General features: G+C 51.9%; 1 protein-coding gene across 1 annotated transcript in view; it reads right to left on the bottom strand.

The window, feature by feature from the left end:
* TBX2 (T-box transcription factor 2) overlaps positions 1-13,941 on the bottom strand; it is a 199,952-nt gene extending 186,011 nt beyond the window's left edge. The window contains exon 1 of the mRNA XM_032967527.2: positions 13,029-13,941. Coding sequence (XP_032823418.2) covers positions 13,029-13,939 — 911 coding nt within the window. The 5' untranslated portion in view covers positions 13,940-13,941. The remainder of the gene's footprint in view (positions 1-13,028) is intronic.
* Between the last annotated feature and the right edge of the window lie 2,959 nt (positions 13,942-16,900).

The following is a 16,900-nucleotide window of genomic DNA, read 5'->3' as shown; positions in this document are numbered from 1 at the left end:
GAGGGATAGAACCCACGACCTCCTGTACACCAGGCGAGGTAGTTAACATCTCCTAGTCACCGTGATGATGAGAGAGGGATAGAACCCACGACCTCCTGTACACCAGGCGAGGTAGTTAACATCTCCTAGCCACCGTGATGATGAGAGAGGGATAGAACCCACGACCTCCTGTACACCAGGCGAGGTAGTTAACATCTCCTAGCGCAGGAGGAGCGTTTGCGATTTTCGTCACTTGCTGTTGGTGGGCGTGAGTGGGAATCGAACTCAGGTTCGCCGGGTTCGGAAGCACAGAGGGCTAACCACCACACTACCGCTCCCGCTACACGACACACACGCGTATGGTACACACACACACGTGAACTCGCGCACACAATACGCATCGTATGTGTGCATACGTACACATTGCGCCTATGAACATGAACACACGAGTACACACAGCGTTCACGCAATGTGTATTATATACGCATGCGTGTGTGTGTGTGTGTTTAATGTGCTCGCTAACAGCACTTGCCCCAACAGTCTCTTAAGGCGAAACGGGAGATTTTCGTGTTTTGTGTTTGTAAGAAACGCATTTAGTGTGTGCACATGCACGCCAAGCCACCCACTTCGACGTAATTCGCACGTGCAAAAATTACGGAACAAAAATAAATGTAATTAGAATGACAATGTACATCGGCATCACGACAGAATGTTTGGGGAGGTGGGGGGGGGGGCAAAGCGAGCAGCAGCAGCAGCAGCCACGGCCCGGCCGCCTTTGTCTCCCCCAGTGCTGATGTTTCACCCACCGCGCCAGGTACAAAGACAAAGGTCTCCCAGCGCGTTATCCTCAACAGACTTTGGTGGTGGTGGGGTTTGGGGGTCAAGTGCTGTTCGCCAGAACCTATGAAGTTGGGAACAGTAGCAGCAGCCGTTCGCCACCATGTGGCGGAGACGTCACCACGGCGCTTGTGCCAGGCTAGGTGCACCTTAAGACGCGCGCACGCACGCGGGTCGGGCGCCTTGCAGAGTCGACGCATTCGCGGCAAGTCGAGAGGGGCCGTCGCCTTTCGTGGTCGGGGTTGACACTCCGCAGGAGGCGAGTTACTCGGTTCACTGATGATGAGGATCGTGCGCGCGTGTGTGCGTGTGTGTCCGTGTGTGTCCGTGCGCGTGTGTGTGCGTGTGTGTGTGCGTGTATGTGTCCGTGCGCGTGTGTGTGTGTGTGTCTGCGTGTGTGTCCGTGTGTGTCCGTGGATGTGTGTGCGTGTGTGTCCGTGCGTGTGTGTGTCCGTGCGTGTGTGTGTGCGTGTGTGCCCGTGTGTGTCCGTGCGTGTGCGTGTGTGTGTCAGTGCGTGTGTGTGTGTGTGCGCGTGTGTGCGATAGTGTAGTGGTTAGCGCGCTGCGCTACGAACCCGGCGACCCAAGTTCGATGCCCGCTCACGGCCAACAGCAGTGACAATTATCTGAATCGGTCCTGGGCCTCCCCTAGGTCGACTCGGCCTCAAATGAGGACCCGGTGCGGTGTGAAATAAACATCGCTGCGAGGGAGACAAAGGCGGCCGGGCGTGGTTGTTCGTCACCCACCCCCTCGTGAGCCGTGCAGGCCTTCATAGGCGCGGCTCGCGAACAGCACTTGCCCCAACAGCCTGTTGAGGCTACACGGGGCATCTTTGTCTTTGTATGCGCGAGGGTTTGGCACGTGGCGTCAGGCAACCCAGGAGATTATAAATTGTGAGCGAGGCCAGCACCGCGGATATTATTGTTGGCGGATTAAAAAGAATGTGAAAAAGTGGATGTTTAAAAAAATATATATATACATAAGATAAACTAAAAAATCTCTAATAATTATAAGAACATACTCAACGGTATTTTCTGCACATTTCCGATTTCTCCATCGCTTCTATAATAACGTTGTCGTTAGAATCTGCAGCATTCCGTGTGCTGTGCTGTGTGCAGAAGCGCCAACGCCAAGTATCGGTATTCTGTGCCGGTCCTGGGCCTCCCCTAGGTCGACTCAGCCTTGAAAATGACGACGCTCGTGTGATGTGTGAACATCGCCACTCGGGGGGAGACAAAGGCGGCCGGGCGTGGTGCTGGCCATCCCCCCCCCCCCACCACTCGCCTGCCGTGTCGGCCTACACAGGCGCTACTCGCTAACGGCACTTGCCCCAACAGTCGGTTAAGAGGCTACAAGGGGGATCTTTGTCTTTGTGTAGCCATATACAGAACACACACACATATATACACACACACAAAAAGACAAAGATTCCCCGTGTAGCCTAAACGGCCTGTTAGGGGCAAGTGCTGTTCGCGAGTAGCAGCACGTGTTGAAGGCCGTCAGGGCGCTACGCGCCCCGCGCCACGACGGGAACCAGGCTCTGGTTCTCAACTAGATCGACTCGGACTGAAATAATTAGCACCGGCATTGCTGGGGAAGACAAAGGCGGCCGGGCGTGGCGCTGGTCGACAAGCCATCATGGGTGCTCCGCTGACAGCACTTGCCTGTTAATGCTATACGGGGGATCTTTGCTTTGCCTTTGAAACTTGTAAATCTCGAGTTCTATTCGCGATCAGGGGGTTGCTGTGTGCCACTCGCACACAAAGACCTCCCCTCCCCCGTATAGCCTTGAACACACTTTGGGAGCAAGTGCTGTTCGCGAGCACCTATGAAGGCCGGCACGGCACACGAGGAAAGTGAGGTGGCCGACACCACGCCCGGCCGCCTTTGTCTCCCTTAGTGGCGGTAAAGATAATCAGCACTGGCGTTGGTGGTGGCGAGCGGGAATCGAACTCGGGAGGCCAGGTTCATCACGGGGCGCGCTGGCCGCTACACCAAAGAACAAAGACCCCCGACCCCCCACCCGTATAGCCTGTTGAGATTGTTGTGGCAAGTGCTGTTAGCGAGCACCTATGATGGCCGTGGGTGCTCCAGCACCACGCCCGGCCGCCTTTGTCTCCCTCGTGGCGATGTTTACAAATCGCCACGAGGTATTCATTTGAGGCTGAGTCGACCAAGCGGAGGCCCACGACCGGTTCAGATAATCGCCACTGGTGTTGGCCGTGAGAGGTTTGTAGCGCAGCGCGCTAACCGCTACACCACCACCACCACCACACACGCGTGTGCGCACAGGTGTGTCTGTGTGCGAATACCTGCGTGCACAAACGCGTGTGTGCGCATACCTATGCGTACACTCGAAAGGCACACGCACTTACAGCACAAATCGACACACGTACGCATACCAATTGTATACACAGCGCGACATTCACGTACGCGTGCATTGTGAGTCCCTCTCGTCACCCGACAACATGTGTTCCTCATTATTCTGGGCATCACTTGGTATATATATACACACCAAGGCCGTAAATGTTATAAATATTGGGGGGACACACATCCCCTACCCCCCCCCCCCCCAATATTGAAATATGCTCAAAATGCCCCCCACCCAATATATTGCTATAAAATAGGTTTATGTTTATATGATTGTGGTTATGGTTGTACTTTATTATTCCCTGATCTCTGCCATTACATACAATGAAACATGAAAAGTTAAAAAAGAAAAAAAAACCAGAGCAATATAATAAATACAACACACTGCTAGACATTATTGTAAAAATAAAAATAAAAAGTCCATCCTATGTGTTAGTGAATTCTTAAAAAAATTAGGCAGAAAATGGCAGGAAATTAGTTTTCAAATTTAGATTTTTTTTCGGGGGGGGGGGTGAGACCCCCTGTAAGATTTGGTCCCCCCCAATGGTGACTCCATGACTACGGCCTTGATACACACACATGGAAATCAATGACCTCTTGCTGTGATTAACCATGTTAATATGTCTGCTCTGTTGAGCATAGAACCGACATGTTACTGTGGTCGTCTTGTGCGCGTCTGCGTCCGTCTGGAACGCTCTTCCTTCCGATACCAGGAAAGCCACTGGGCGCTGTGATGCACTTTTAAATCATCATCATCATCGTCTACATTGACAAACTCCGTTCTTGAGAGCTTCTTGGGAACTGTGATTGTCGTGTTCAGTTTGTGGTCCTTCCCCGCACATCCGGTTAGCATCACGGTCGGCTATGCACGGTGCGAAAGAAGTTCAACATGCAGACATACACAGCACATACATGTGACTTCACTGTTGATCACATGACCTACACGTGACTTCACTGTGGATCACATGACCTACATGTGACTTCACTGTGGATCACGTGACCTACACGTGACTTCACTGTGAATCACATGACCTACACGTGACTTCACTGTGGATCACATGACCTATAAGTGAATTCACTGTGGATCACATGACCTACATGTGCCTTCACTGTTGATCACATGACCTACACGTGACTTCACTGTGGATCACATGACCTACATGTGACTTCACTGTGGATCACATGACCTATAAGTGAATTCACTGTGGATCACATGACCTACAGATCACTTCACTGTGGATCACATGACCTACACGTGACTTCACTGTGGATCACATGACCTATAAGTGAATTCACTGTGGATCACATGACCTACAGATCACTTCACTGTGAATCACATGATCTACATGTGACTTCACTGTTGATCACATGACCTACACGTGACTTCACTGTGGATCACATGACCTATAAGTGAATTCACTGTGGATCACAGGACCTACACGTGACTTCAATGTGGATCATAGGACCTACACGTGACTTCACTGTGGATCACATGACCTACATGTGAATTCACTGTGGATCACATGACCTACAGATCACTTCACTGTGAATCACATGATCTACATGTGACTTCACTGTTGATCACATGACCTACACGTGACTTCACTGTGGATCACATGACCTATAAGTGAATTCACTGTGGATCACAGGACCTACACGTGACTTCAATGTGGATCATAGGACCTACACGTGACTTCACTGTGGATCACATGACCTACATGTGACTTCACTGTTGATCACATGACCTACACGTGACTTCACTGTGGATCACATGACCTACACGTGACTTCACTGTGGATCACATGACCTACACGTGACTTCACTGTGGATCACATGACCTACACGTGACTTACACGTGCGCGCACACAAATACCAAGACGCGCGTCCCACGAGTCGGACACTTGACGCCATTGAACGCCGGAACGAGCCTGTTCGGTGGCCAATCAACACCGCCTACCGACCGCCTTTGTCTTCCCTCCCTCCCACCCCCTCGCCAATGTTTACCACTCTCGTTTATAGGCAAGTAATATAAGGCTAAGTCTACCTAGGGGAGGAGGGGGGGTCGGGCGAACTCGCCACCGATGCTGCTGTGGGTTGGAATCCAACTGGAGAATTACAAGTTCAAAGACAAAGGCAAAGGCAAAGATCACCCTCCCCAGTATAGTCTCAACGGACTGTTGGGGCAAGTGCTGGAAGTAGCGAGTAGCAGCAATGAAGGCCAGCACTGTGGGACGTGAGGGAGATGGGGTTGTCCAGCAATCACGCCCGGCCGCCTTTGTCTCCCCAGTGACGATGTTCACACACCGCACCAGGTACTCATTTGAGGCTGAGTCGACCTAGGGGAGACCCAGGACCGGTTCAGATAATCGTCACCGGTGGTGACCGTGAGCGGGAATCGAACTCGGGTCGCCGGGTTCGTAGCGTAGCGCTAACCGCTACACCACCGCTCCGCATACACACACACACAGTTACATACATACACACTCACACACAAGTTACATACACACATAGTTACATACACACACACTCACACACACAGTTACATACACACACAGTTACATACACACACAGTTACATACATACACACTCACACACAGTTACATACACACATAGTTACATACACACAGTTACATACACACATAGTTACGTACACACACAGTTACATAAATACACACAGTTACATACATACACACTCACACACACAGTCACATACACACAGTTACATACACACACACAGTTACATACATACTCACACACACAGTTACATACACACAGTTACATACACACAGTTACGTACACACACACAGTTACATACATACACACAGTTATATACATACACAGTTACATACATACACACTCATACACACAGTTACATACACACACAGTTACATACATACACACACAGTTACATACATACACACTCACACACAGTTACATACACACAGTTACATACACACACAGTTACATACACACAGTTACATACACACACAGTTACATACACACACCCACACACACCCACACACAGAGTTACATACACACAGTTACATACATACACACACACGGTTACATACATACACACACGGTTACATACATACACACAGTTTCATACACACACAGAGTTACATACATATAAAGAGTTACATACACACACAGTTACATACATACACACAGTTATATACATACACACAGCTACATACATACACACACACGGTTACATACATACACAGTTACATACATACATACACACACAATTACACACATACACACACAGTTACATACATACACACAGTTACATACACAATTACATACATACACACACGTTTACATACACACGCACAGTTACAGGCACACACACAGTTACGTACATACACACCCACACACAGAGTTGCATACACACATACAGTTACATACATACACACAGTTAGATAGATACACACAGTTACATAGATACACACAGTTACATACTACCTCCAACTGCCCAGTAGCGTCCTTCACGAGCCTCCTCCACAGAGGCCGATATTGACACCGCTGGTACCAGTCATCGGCAAGTCCACTCAGCTCCACGTCCTCCTGTACCACATCACTCCATCTCTTCTCTAGCCCGTGCCGCGCCCGTTTAGCCTCCTCGATCCGGCCGAACAAAAGCTGTTTAGGCATGCGGTGGCTGGGCATGCGGACTACATGACCCAGCCAACGCAGCCTTGCCTGCCAGAGGAGCTCACCGATGGGACCTTGCCCAGATCTTTCAAGGATTTGTGAGCTAATACATACATACACACAGTTACATACATACACACACACACGGCTACATACATACAGATACACACTCACACACAGTTACATACATACACACTCACACACACAGTTACATACACACACAAGACAAATACAGAGATCCCCCTTATAGCCTTAACAGACTGTAGGGGCAAGTGCTGTTAGCCAGCGCCTATGAAGGCCGGCACGGCACACGAGGGGGTGGGTGACCAGCACCGCGCAGGACCGCCTTTGTCTCCCCTAGTGGCGCTGTAACACGCACGCAAAGCACACCGGCACGCGCACACCTACACAGTGGTCATAGCAATACACTCAACTCACTGACACACCGCCATCACACGACAGACAAAGCTCCCTCCGCACAGCCCACGGACACACCTTGTGCCCGTGCGTAGCGAGCACAAAGCCACGGGCACCTGTGGACACGCGCTCGTGAGATACGGGTTTTCCAGGGACACAGGGTGAAAGTGGTGGAAATTCCACATTCCTATGGCGGAGCGAGGTGTGTCCCTCGTATAAAATGACGATTTGCCTTCTCTGGCAAGTCGTTACGCATCGGCACGGCACCCCCCTCAGGCTGATGGGCTGAGTAGTGTGCAAAAGACACAGATCCCCCGTGTAGCGTTAACAGACTGTTGGGGCAAGTGCTGTTAGCGACTGGCACCCTATGAAGGCCGGCACGGCGCACGATGGGGTTGGGGTGGCCAGAACCACGCCCGGCCGCCTTTGTCTCCCTTCGTGGGGATTTTTACACACCGCACCAGGTACTCATTTGAGGCTGAGTCGACCTAGGGGAGGGCCTAGTACCGGTTCGGATAAATCGTCACTGATGGTGTTGATGGCCGTGAGCGGGAATGGAACTCAGGTCCGCCGGGTTAGTAGCGTGACGTGTTCACCGCGACTACAGTACCGCTTCCCACACGCACACACAACGTCGTAGGAACACACGCGCGCGTGTGTGTTTATATATACTATGTATATACTCAAGATTTATGTCATAGGTTAATGCTTATCTACAGATAATACGAACAAAGATCCCCCGTGTAGACTCAACAGACTGTTGGGGCAAGTGATGTTAGCGAGTGGCACCTTTGAAGGTCGGAACGGCACACGAGGGGGTGGGTGGCCAGCACCACGCCCGGCCGCCTTTGTCTCTCTTCGTGGGTATTTTTACACACAGCACCAGGCACTCATGTAAGGCTGTATATACGCGCGCATATATATACACACACTGGTGTATATAACCTAATACACGTGGGTGTTTATAATACGTGGATATGACCTACACACACACGCGCGTCTGTATCAATTTACTGTATGTTATGTGGGTCCCAAGTATATCAATTTGTAGATATATATTACATATATACACACACATGTGTGTATATATGTAATATATATACGTGTGTATATATACACACGATATATACACATAAGTATGTATATACACGCACAACATACACATACGCGCGTATGTATATATACACACACGATACATACAAACGTGTATGTATATACACATACGCAATACACACACACGTGTATGTATATACACAAACACGTGTATGTGTATACACACGTGTAGGTATATACGTACATCAGCACGGCTATATTGTTACAGAGCACAGCTCTATTGTTACAGAGCACGGCACTATTGTTACAGAGCACGGTTCTATTGTTACAGAGCACGGTTCTATTGTTACAGAGCACGGCACTATTGTTACAGAGCACGGCTCTATTGTTACAGAGCACGGCTCTATTGTTACAGAGCACGGCTCTATTGTTACAGAGCACGGCTCTATTGTTATAGAGCACGGCTCTATTGTTACAGAGCACGGCACTATTGTTACAGAGCACGGCTCTATTGTTACAGAGCACGGCTATATTGTTACAGAGCACGGCTCTATTGTTACAGAGCACGGCTCTATTGTTACAGTGCACGGCTCTATTGTTACAGAGCACGGCACTACTGTTACAGAGCACGGTTCTATTGTTACAGAGCACGGCTCTATTGTTACAGAGCACGGCACTATTGTTACAGAGCACGGTTCTATTGTTACAGAGCACGGCTCTATTGTTACAGAGCACGGCACTATTGTTACAGAGCACGGCTCTATTGTTACAGTGCACGGCTCTATTGTTACAGAGCACGGCTCTATTGTTACAGAGCACGGCACTATTGTTACAGAGCACGGCTCTATTGTTACAGAGCACGGCTCTATTGTTACAGAGCACGGCACTATTGTTACAGAGCACGGCTCTATTGTTACAGAGCACGGCACTATTGTTACAGAGCACGGCTCTATTGTTACAGTGCACGGCTCTATTGTTACAGAGCACGGCTCTATTGTTATAGAGCACGGCTCTATTGTTACAGAGCACGGCACTATTGTTATAGAGCACGGCTCTATTGTTACAGAGCACAGCTCTATTGTTACAGAGCACGGCACTATTGTTACAGTGCACGGCTCTATTGTTACAGAGCACGGCTCTATTGTTATAGAGCACGGCTCTATTGTTACAGAGCACGGCTCTATTGTTACAGAGCACGGCTCTATTGTTACAGAGCACGGCTCTATTGTTACAGAGCACGGCTCTATTGTTACAGAGCACGGCTCTATTGTTACAGAGCACGGCACTATTGTTATAGAGCACGGCTCTATTGTTACAGAGCACGGCTCTATTGTTACAGAGCACGGCTCTATTGTTACAGAGCACGGCTCTATTGTTACAGAGCACGGCACTATTGTTACAGAGCACGGCTCTATTGTTACAGAGCACGGCTCTATTGTTACAGAGCACAGCTCTATTGTTACAGAGCATGGCTCTATTGTTACAGAGCACGGCTCTATTGTTACAGAGCACAGCTCTATTGTTACAGAGCACGGCTCTATTGTTACAGAGCACAGCTCTATTGTTACAGAGCACAGCACTATTGTTACAGAGCACGGCTCTATTGTTACAGAGCACGGCTCTATTGTTACAGAGCACGGCTCTATTGTTACAGAGCACGGCACTATTGTTACAGAGCACGGCACTATTGTTACAGAGCACAGCTCTGTTGTTACAGAGCACGGTTCTATTGTTACAGAGCACGGCTCTATTGTTATAGAGCACGGCTCTATTGTTATAAAGCACGGCTCTATTGTTACAGAGCACGGCTCTATTGTTACAGAGCACGGCTCTATTGTTACAGAGCACGGCTCTATTGTTACAGAGCACGGCTCTATTGTTACAGAGCACGGCTCTATTGTTATAGAGCACGGCTCCATTGTTACTCGAGCTCACATTCGTCGCTACCGCCGTGGGCCTTGGCAGACGTTAATAAATATAGACAATGGCCGACGTTTCGGTTAACGGTCCTTCTTCACGGCACGTGCCTCTCTCTACCTCTCAATGTGCTGCAAAGGGTCATTGCCCGAAGCGTCGTCTATTGTATATGTTTTTCGTTAAAGGCCAAACACTGCGATGTTTATTTACTAATGTGCCGAGGACTCATCATGATTGCTGCTGCTGCTGCTGCTGAACGTGCATCTGCATCACTTACTAAAGCAGCAGCAGCAGCGTCACGATACACACATATATATGTAAAGTATTATAATAATATTATCATAGTAATAATAATTAGTATTATTGTTCAAGACGTCTGGCCAGGGTGGAGTAGTACATGTCCTGTTGTCACCAAATATAAAACTCGTTAGGCCTCTCGACTCGACTCGCTGACCCGTCTGACTCCCCCCCCCCATTCATTCCGACTCGCTCGTTGAGTTTGCATCTGACCAGGCAAGGCCCCCAGTGAGCGTCCACACACCTCCCTTTGTTTTCACGAGCGACCCATCACAAAATGATAGCTCAACGAGGTTGCCGGCTCATCATCGTCATCATCCTCGCATGGAAATGTGCAGCAGCAGGCGACGTCTCGAAACGCGTGGTGGTGGTGGTGGTTCTCAACGTGCAGGGGAAATAAACCCCGCAGAACCCGGAGGGAAATCCACGCGAACCACGAGGAGAGAGAGAGAGAGACCGCAAACTCCAGCGGTGACACAACAAAGACGAAGCCCCTCCGTGTAGCCTTGAGAGACCGTAGGAGCAAGTTAGCTAGGACACACACACATGTACACACACACACGTGTGTGTGTACATGTGTGTGTGTACACTGTATTCACGCATCACAGCCACTCGTTTCTTCAGAACGGATTTTTGTGTTTAGTTTATTGTCCTTCCCCCGAACCGTCGATTAGCTACCATTGGCTACGGTACGGAGCGAAAGAAGTTCACCGTACACATACGTGCAACCACTAGCGTACGTGCAACCCAAACATGCGAACACGCGCGTCTGTCTGCGCGTTGGCTATCCAATAGGTGCTACTCGCTAACGGCACTTGCCCCAACAGTCTGTTGAGGCTATGCGAGGAATCTTTGTCTTTGGCTCGTGTCTGTATGAAGCTGCATCAGTCGTGAGTTTTTTTCCCGCGTCTGTCTATGTGTGTGTGTCTTTTTATATGTGTCTCTGTGTATGCCTCCATATATGTGCGTATTAATGTGCGTATACATGTATATCTATATGCTTCTGTATCTGTATACGGTTCTGTATATCTGTATGTTTCTGCTTGTGTCTATCAATACGGCTGTGTGTCTGTGTGTGTCTGCATGTCTCTGCTTGTGTCTATCAATACGGCTGTGTGTCTGTGTTTGTGTGCATGTCTCTGCTTGTGTCTATCAATACGGCTGTGTGTTTGTGTTTGTCTGCTTGTGTCTATCGATACCGTCTGTGTGCCTGTGTTTGTCTGTATGTTTCTGCTTGTGTCTATCAATACGGCTGTGTCTGTGTGTCTGCATGTCTCTGCTTGTGTCTAGCAATATGTCTGTGTGTCTGTGTTTGTGTGCATGTCTCTGCTTGTGTGTATCAATACGGCTGTGTGTCTGTGTTTGTCTGCTTGTGTCTATCGATACCGTCTGTGTGCCTGTGTTTGTCTGCATGTCTCTGCTTGTGTCTAGCAATATGGACGTGGTGTTGACCACCCACCCCCTCGTGTGCCGTGCCGGCCTTCGTAGGTGCTCGCGAACAGCACTTGCCCCAACAGTCTATTAAGGCTACACCGGGGGGATCTTTGTCTCTGTGTGTCTGTCTGTATGTCTCTGCACGTGTCTATCTATACGTCTGTAAGTCTGAGCGTGTATCTATACACACAAAGAGAAAGATCCCCCCCCCCCAGTGTAGCCTTAACAGACTGTTGGGGCAAGTGATGTTAGCGAGTAGCAAGCGCCTATGAAGGCCGGCACGGCACACGAGGGGAGTGGGTGACCAATAAAAACGCCCAGCCGCCTTTGTCTCCCTAGTGGCGATGTTTACACACCGCACCAGGTACTCGTTTGGGAGGGGGGGGGGGGGCAGGACCGGTTCAGATAATCGTCGCCGGGAGTTTCCGCGATGTTCGATGCACAGCTGCGTTCGTTAAACTTCTCTCGCTACCGCAACGCGACTCATCGGAGTTGCAGGGTACGAGGACTACAACCACCCCCTCTCCCCCCCTACTACGTAACAACAACAACCGCCATTCGCCACTAAGTGGCGGTGACGTCACCAGGACGCTTGTGCCAGGCTATGTGCACCTTGAGGCCACGTGAAGTGTCGAACGCCCGCGGGCAGGAGGTCACGGGGCAGACCCAAGTGCCACGGATCGACTAAGATGACTGAGATGACTGGCTGATGCACCACCTGTGCCCCCTACTGTGCCAACCCGCTGTGCTTTAGACACCCGGCGCTCAGCTCGTTGTTGTGAGCGTCGCTCCTCCGCCCTCCGTTGTTGTTGGAGGGCGACTGCCTCCAACTGCCCAGTAGCGTCCTTCACGAGCCTCCTCCACAGAGGCCGATCTTGACACCGCTGGTACCAGTCATCGGCAAGTCCACTCAGCTCCACGTCCTCTTGTACCACATCACTCGCACCACCCGTGCCCCCCTACTCTGACACACACGCGCGTGCGTGCATCTCCCACTCATCCTCCTTTCTCTCTCTCTGCATTCATCATCTCCGGGACCCACCCCGTCTCTGCGCGAACTCCTCACCTGCCGGATTTGGTGATCACCATCTCGGTCCCGATGCCGTGGAACTGATCCCACAGCTCCTTGCCCTCCAGGGTCACGCGCGGGTCGTCCTCTGCAGCGGCCACTAAGCAGTCGTCAGCCTCCTTCAGCTGATGCTGCTGCTGCTGCTGATGATGATGCTGCTGATGCTGCTGCGTGGAGCGAGCTGCGGCTGCCGTAGCCGCTACAGCCGCAGCTGCAGCGGCGGCCGATCCTGGCGACTGCTGTTGTTGTTGTTGTTGCTGCTGCTGTTGTTGTTGCTGGTGGTGGTGGTGAACGAGGGCCGACGCCGCGTGCTGTTGCAAGCTCAGGTGGCCGGCGGCGAGGAACGCCGGCAGGGAAAACGGTGCCGGGTCGAGTCCCGTCAGGGCGCCCAGCGGCGACACGGGGAAGATCCCGCAGGCGCTCAGCTTGGCGTGCTGATGATGATGCTGCTGCTGCACCGGCGTAGTCGCCGGGTGATGGTGGTGATGGTGCTGATGGTGGTGGTGATGGTGATGATGACCGGGCAGCGACGAAGGCGCCACGGTCGCCACGGGAGTGGGCGGCAGGGGCAGCGGCAGGGGTTGGGGCAGCGGCAGGGGTTGGGGCAGCGGCAGCGGCAGGGGTTGGGGCGGCATTTGCATCCCCAGGCTCTGGAACAAAGCGGCGTGGCTGCTGCTGCTGCTGTGGTGGTGGTGGTTGTTGTTGTTGTGGTGGTGATGGTGCAGGGGATTGACGGCGGCCGCAGTCGTTGTTGCGCTGTTGTTGCCGATCAGCAGCTGCTGTTGGTGGTGCTGCTGGTGGTGCTGGTGGTGCTGGCTGTGTGCGGCGATAAGCGCGCTCAGACACGCCAAGTCGCCGTTCGCTCCGCGGGGAGTCGCGAAGAGCGGGTGCGGGAAGGAGGAGGACATCGCGAGCGAGCGAGGAGGTGGTGGTGGTGGTGGTGGTGGAAGGAGGCCGAGCTGCTGCTGCTGCTGCTGTTGTTGCTGCTGTTGTTGCTGCTGCTGTTGTTGCTGCTGCTGTTGGGGGTTCACGCGCCCGTGAGCTCACGCGGGCGCTGCACCGGTGCGCGTGTGTCTGTCTGTCCGTGCGCGGGTGTTTGTGCGTCTGCCTGTGTCTGCCTGTGCGCGTGTGTTTGTGCGTCTGCCTGTGTCTGCCTGTGCGCGTGTGTTTGTGCGTCTGCCTGTGTCTGCCTGTGCGCGTGTGTTTGTGCGTCTGCCTGTGTCTGCCTGTGCGCGTGTGTTTGTGCGTCTGCCTGTGTCTGCCTGTGCGCGTGTGTTTGTGTGTCTTCCTGTGTCTGCCTGTGTGTGTGTTTGTGTGTCTGCCTTGGGCAGCCAGTCCGTCTCGGTGTGTGTGTGTCTGCCTGTGTGTCCGTGTGTCTAGCTGTGTGCACGTGAGAGTGCGCCTGTGTGTGTGTGTCCTTGTCTTTGTCGACTGGCTCGTGTGTCTTGCCACCCGTGTGTGTGTGTGGACGTTTGTATGCCAAAAGTCTGTTAAGACCACACACAGGATATGTCTTTGTCTCGTGAGATTTTCTTGCTAACAGCACTCGCCCCAAAATGCTGTTGAGGCTATATGCGTATGTACACGCACACAGACGCAAATAATCTTTTGCCCCTTGTGTCTTCCTTGTGTATATTCTAATACCGCAAAGTAAACACGCAGTTGTGTGTTATCACCCTTGCGAGGTGTCGGGTCCACGTGTGCGCGCCCACACATCGGAGCGAGTCATTGGCGTGGAGTCTCATTGGAACAATCGGGCGCTGAGGTCTGCGCGTCGCCGTGCGTGTGCATTGTTAGTGGGAGAGTGTGGCGTGTGTGTGAACACTGGGCGCTGTTGTAGTGTACGCGTGTGTGTGTCCGCGCGTGTGTGTGTGTACGCGTGTGTGTGTGTACGCGTGTGTGTGTGTGTGTACGCGTGTGTGTGTGTGTACGCGTGTCTGTGTGTGTACGCGTGTCTGTGTGTGTACGCGTGTCTGTCTGTGTGTGTACGCGTGTCTGTGTGTACACTGTGTTGAAATTGCACTGGCTCGTCCAGTCGGAACGCATTCACGCAGTCCGGTGGAGGGAGGCGTTAACTGATGCTGCTGCTGCCGATGCTGCTGATGATGATGCTGCTGCCGATGCTGCTGCCGATGCTGCTGACGATGCTGCCGATGATGCTGCCGATGATGCTGCTGATGATGATGATGCTGCTGCCGATGCTGCTGATGATGCTGCCGATGATGCTGCCGATGCTGCTGATGATGCTGCCGATGCTGCTGCCGACGTTTATTGCTCCTGCTGATGCACACTTCACGAACAGGTTGTGTCACAAATCCGAAGAACAATTTAACTTTTGTTTTTGTGCGAAGCGGGCGACACTTTTCTTCCGAAGCAAACGGCGGCGGCGGCGGCGGCAGTAGAGGAAGAAGACGAAGAAGACGACTACTGGTGCAGTTTGAACGATGAGCTCATCTTCGTCCGCGGTGCTCACAGCGAGAGAGTCGTCACGGGCTAGATGTGGAGCGCCCCTGCCGTGGAGAGTTCTCGGAGCCTGCAGGAAATCCCCAGCATGGACATCGACTCGCTTCATGCGCCCACTCCCTTCCGTCTTTGTATCCCCCACGTTCCGCTTGCAGATGCCTTTGCGCCCTTCTGCCGTGTCCGCCTCGCTCTCTGTGCTCTACGTGTGTCGTCTCTCAAGACGTCTCTCTGTCTCTCTCCGTCTACCTGTGTGTCTCTCTGTCTGTCTGTGGCTCTGTCTGTCGGTGTCTCTCTGTCTGTCTCTCTCCGTCTCCCTGTGTGTCTCTCTGTCTGTCTGTGTCTCTGTCTGTCTGTGTCTCTCTCCGTCTCCCTGTGTGTCTCTCTGTCTGTCTGTGTCTCTGTCTTTGTCTCTGTCTGTCGGTGTCTCTCTCCGTCTCCCTGTGTTTGTGTTTCTCTCTGTCTGTCTGTGTCTCTGTCTGTCTGTGTCTCTCTCCGTCTCCCTGTGTGTCTCTCTGTCTGTGTCTCTGTCTTTGTCTCTGTCTGTCGGTGTCTCTCTCCGTCTCCCTGTGTTTGTGTGTCTCTCTGTCTGTCTGTGTCTCTGTCTGTCTGTGTCTCTCTCTGCCTGTGTCTCTCTCTTTGTCTGTGTCTCTCTCCGTCTCCCTGTGTGTGTGTCTCTCTCTGTCTGTGTCTCTGTCTGTGTCTCTGTCTGTCTGTGTCTCTGTCTGTCTGTGTCTCTCTCTGTCTGTGTCTCTCTCCGTCTCTGTGTGTGTGTGTGTGTCTCTGTCTGTCTGTGTCTCTCTCTGTCTGTGTCTCTCTCTGTGTCTCTCTCTGTCTGTGTCTCTGTCTGTCGGTGTCTCTCTCTGTCTGTGTCTCTCTCCGTCTCCCTGTGTGTGTGTCTCTGTCTGTGTCTCTGTCTGTCTGTGTCTCTCTCTGTCGGTGTCTGTCTGTGTCTCTGTCTGTCTGTGTCTCTCTCTGTCTGTCTCTCTCTCTGTCTGTGTGTCTCTCTGTCTGTGTCTCTCTCTCTGTGTCTCTCTGTCGGTGTCTCTGTCTGTGTCTCTCTCTGTCTGTGTCTCTCTCTGTCTGTGTCTCTCTGTCTGTGTCTCTCTATCTGTGTCTCTCTCCGTCTCCCTGTGTGTGTGTGTCTGTCTGTCTGTGTCTCTCTCTGTCTGTGTCTCTCTCCGTCTCCCTGTGTGTGTGTGTCTGTCTGTCTGTGTCTCTGTCTGTCTGTGTCTCTGTCTGTCTGTGTCTCTCTCCGGCTCTCTCCCGCTACGCCGCTCAGGGTTTCCGTGGCGCGAGCCGCTCGCTCGCTCGCCTCTCTCGAGGAGGAGTCCTCTCGCGTGTGTCGCGTCGGGCGAGGAGGGAGCAACAACGACTCTCGCGGTACCACGACTAACCACAACAACAAC

Source organism: Petromyzon marinus, chromosome 38 (genome assembly GCF_048934315.1).
Source record: "Petromyzon marinus isolate PM22_M1 ecotype Great Lakes invasive population chromosome 38, UKy_Petmar_22M1.pri1.0, whole genome shotgun sequence".
Classification (NCBI taxonomy): domain Eukaryota; kingdom Metazoa; phylum Chordata; class Hyperoartia; order Petromyzontiformes; family Petromyzontidae; genus Petromyzon; species Petromyzon marinus.
Note: the sequence above shows the minus strand (reverse complement) of the source record. Positions and strands in the feature narration are given on the sequence as shown.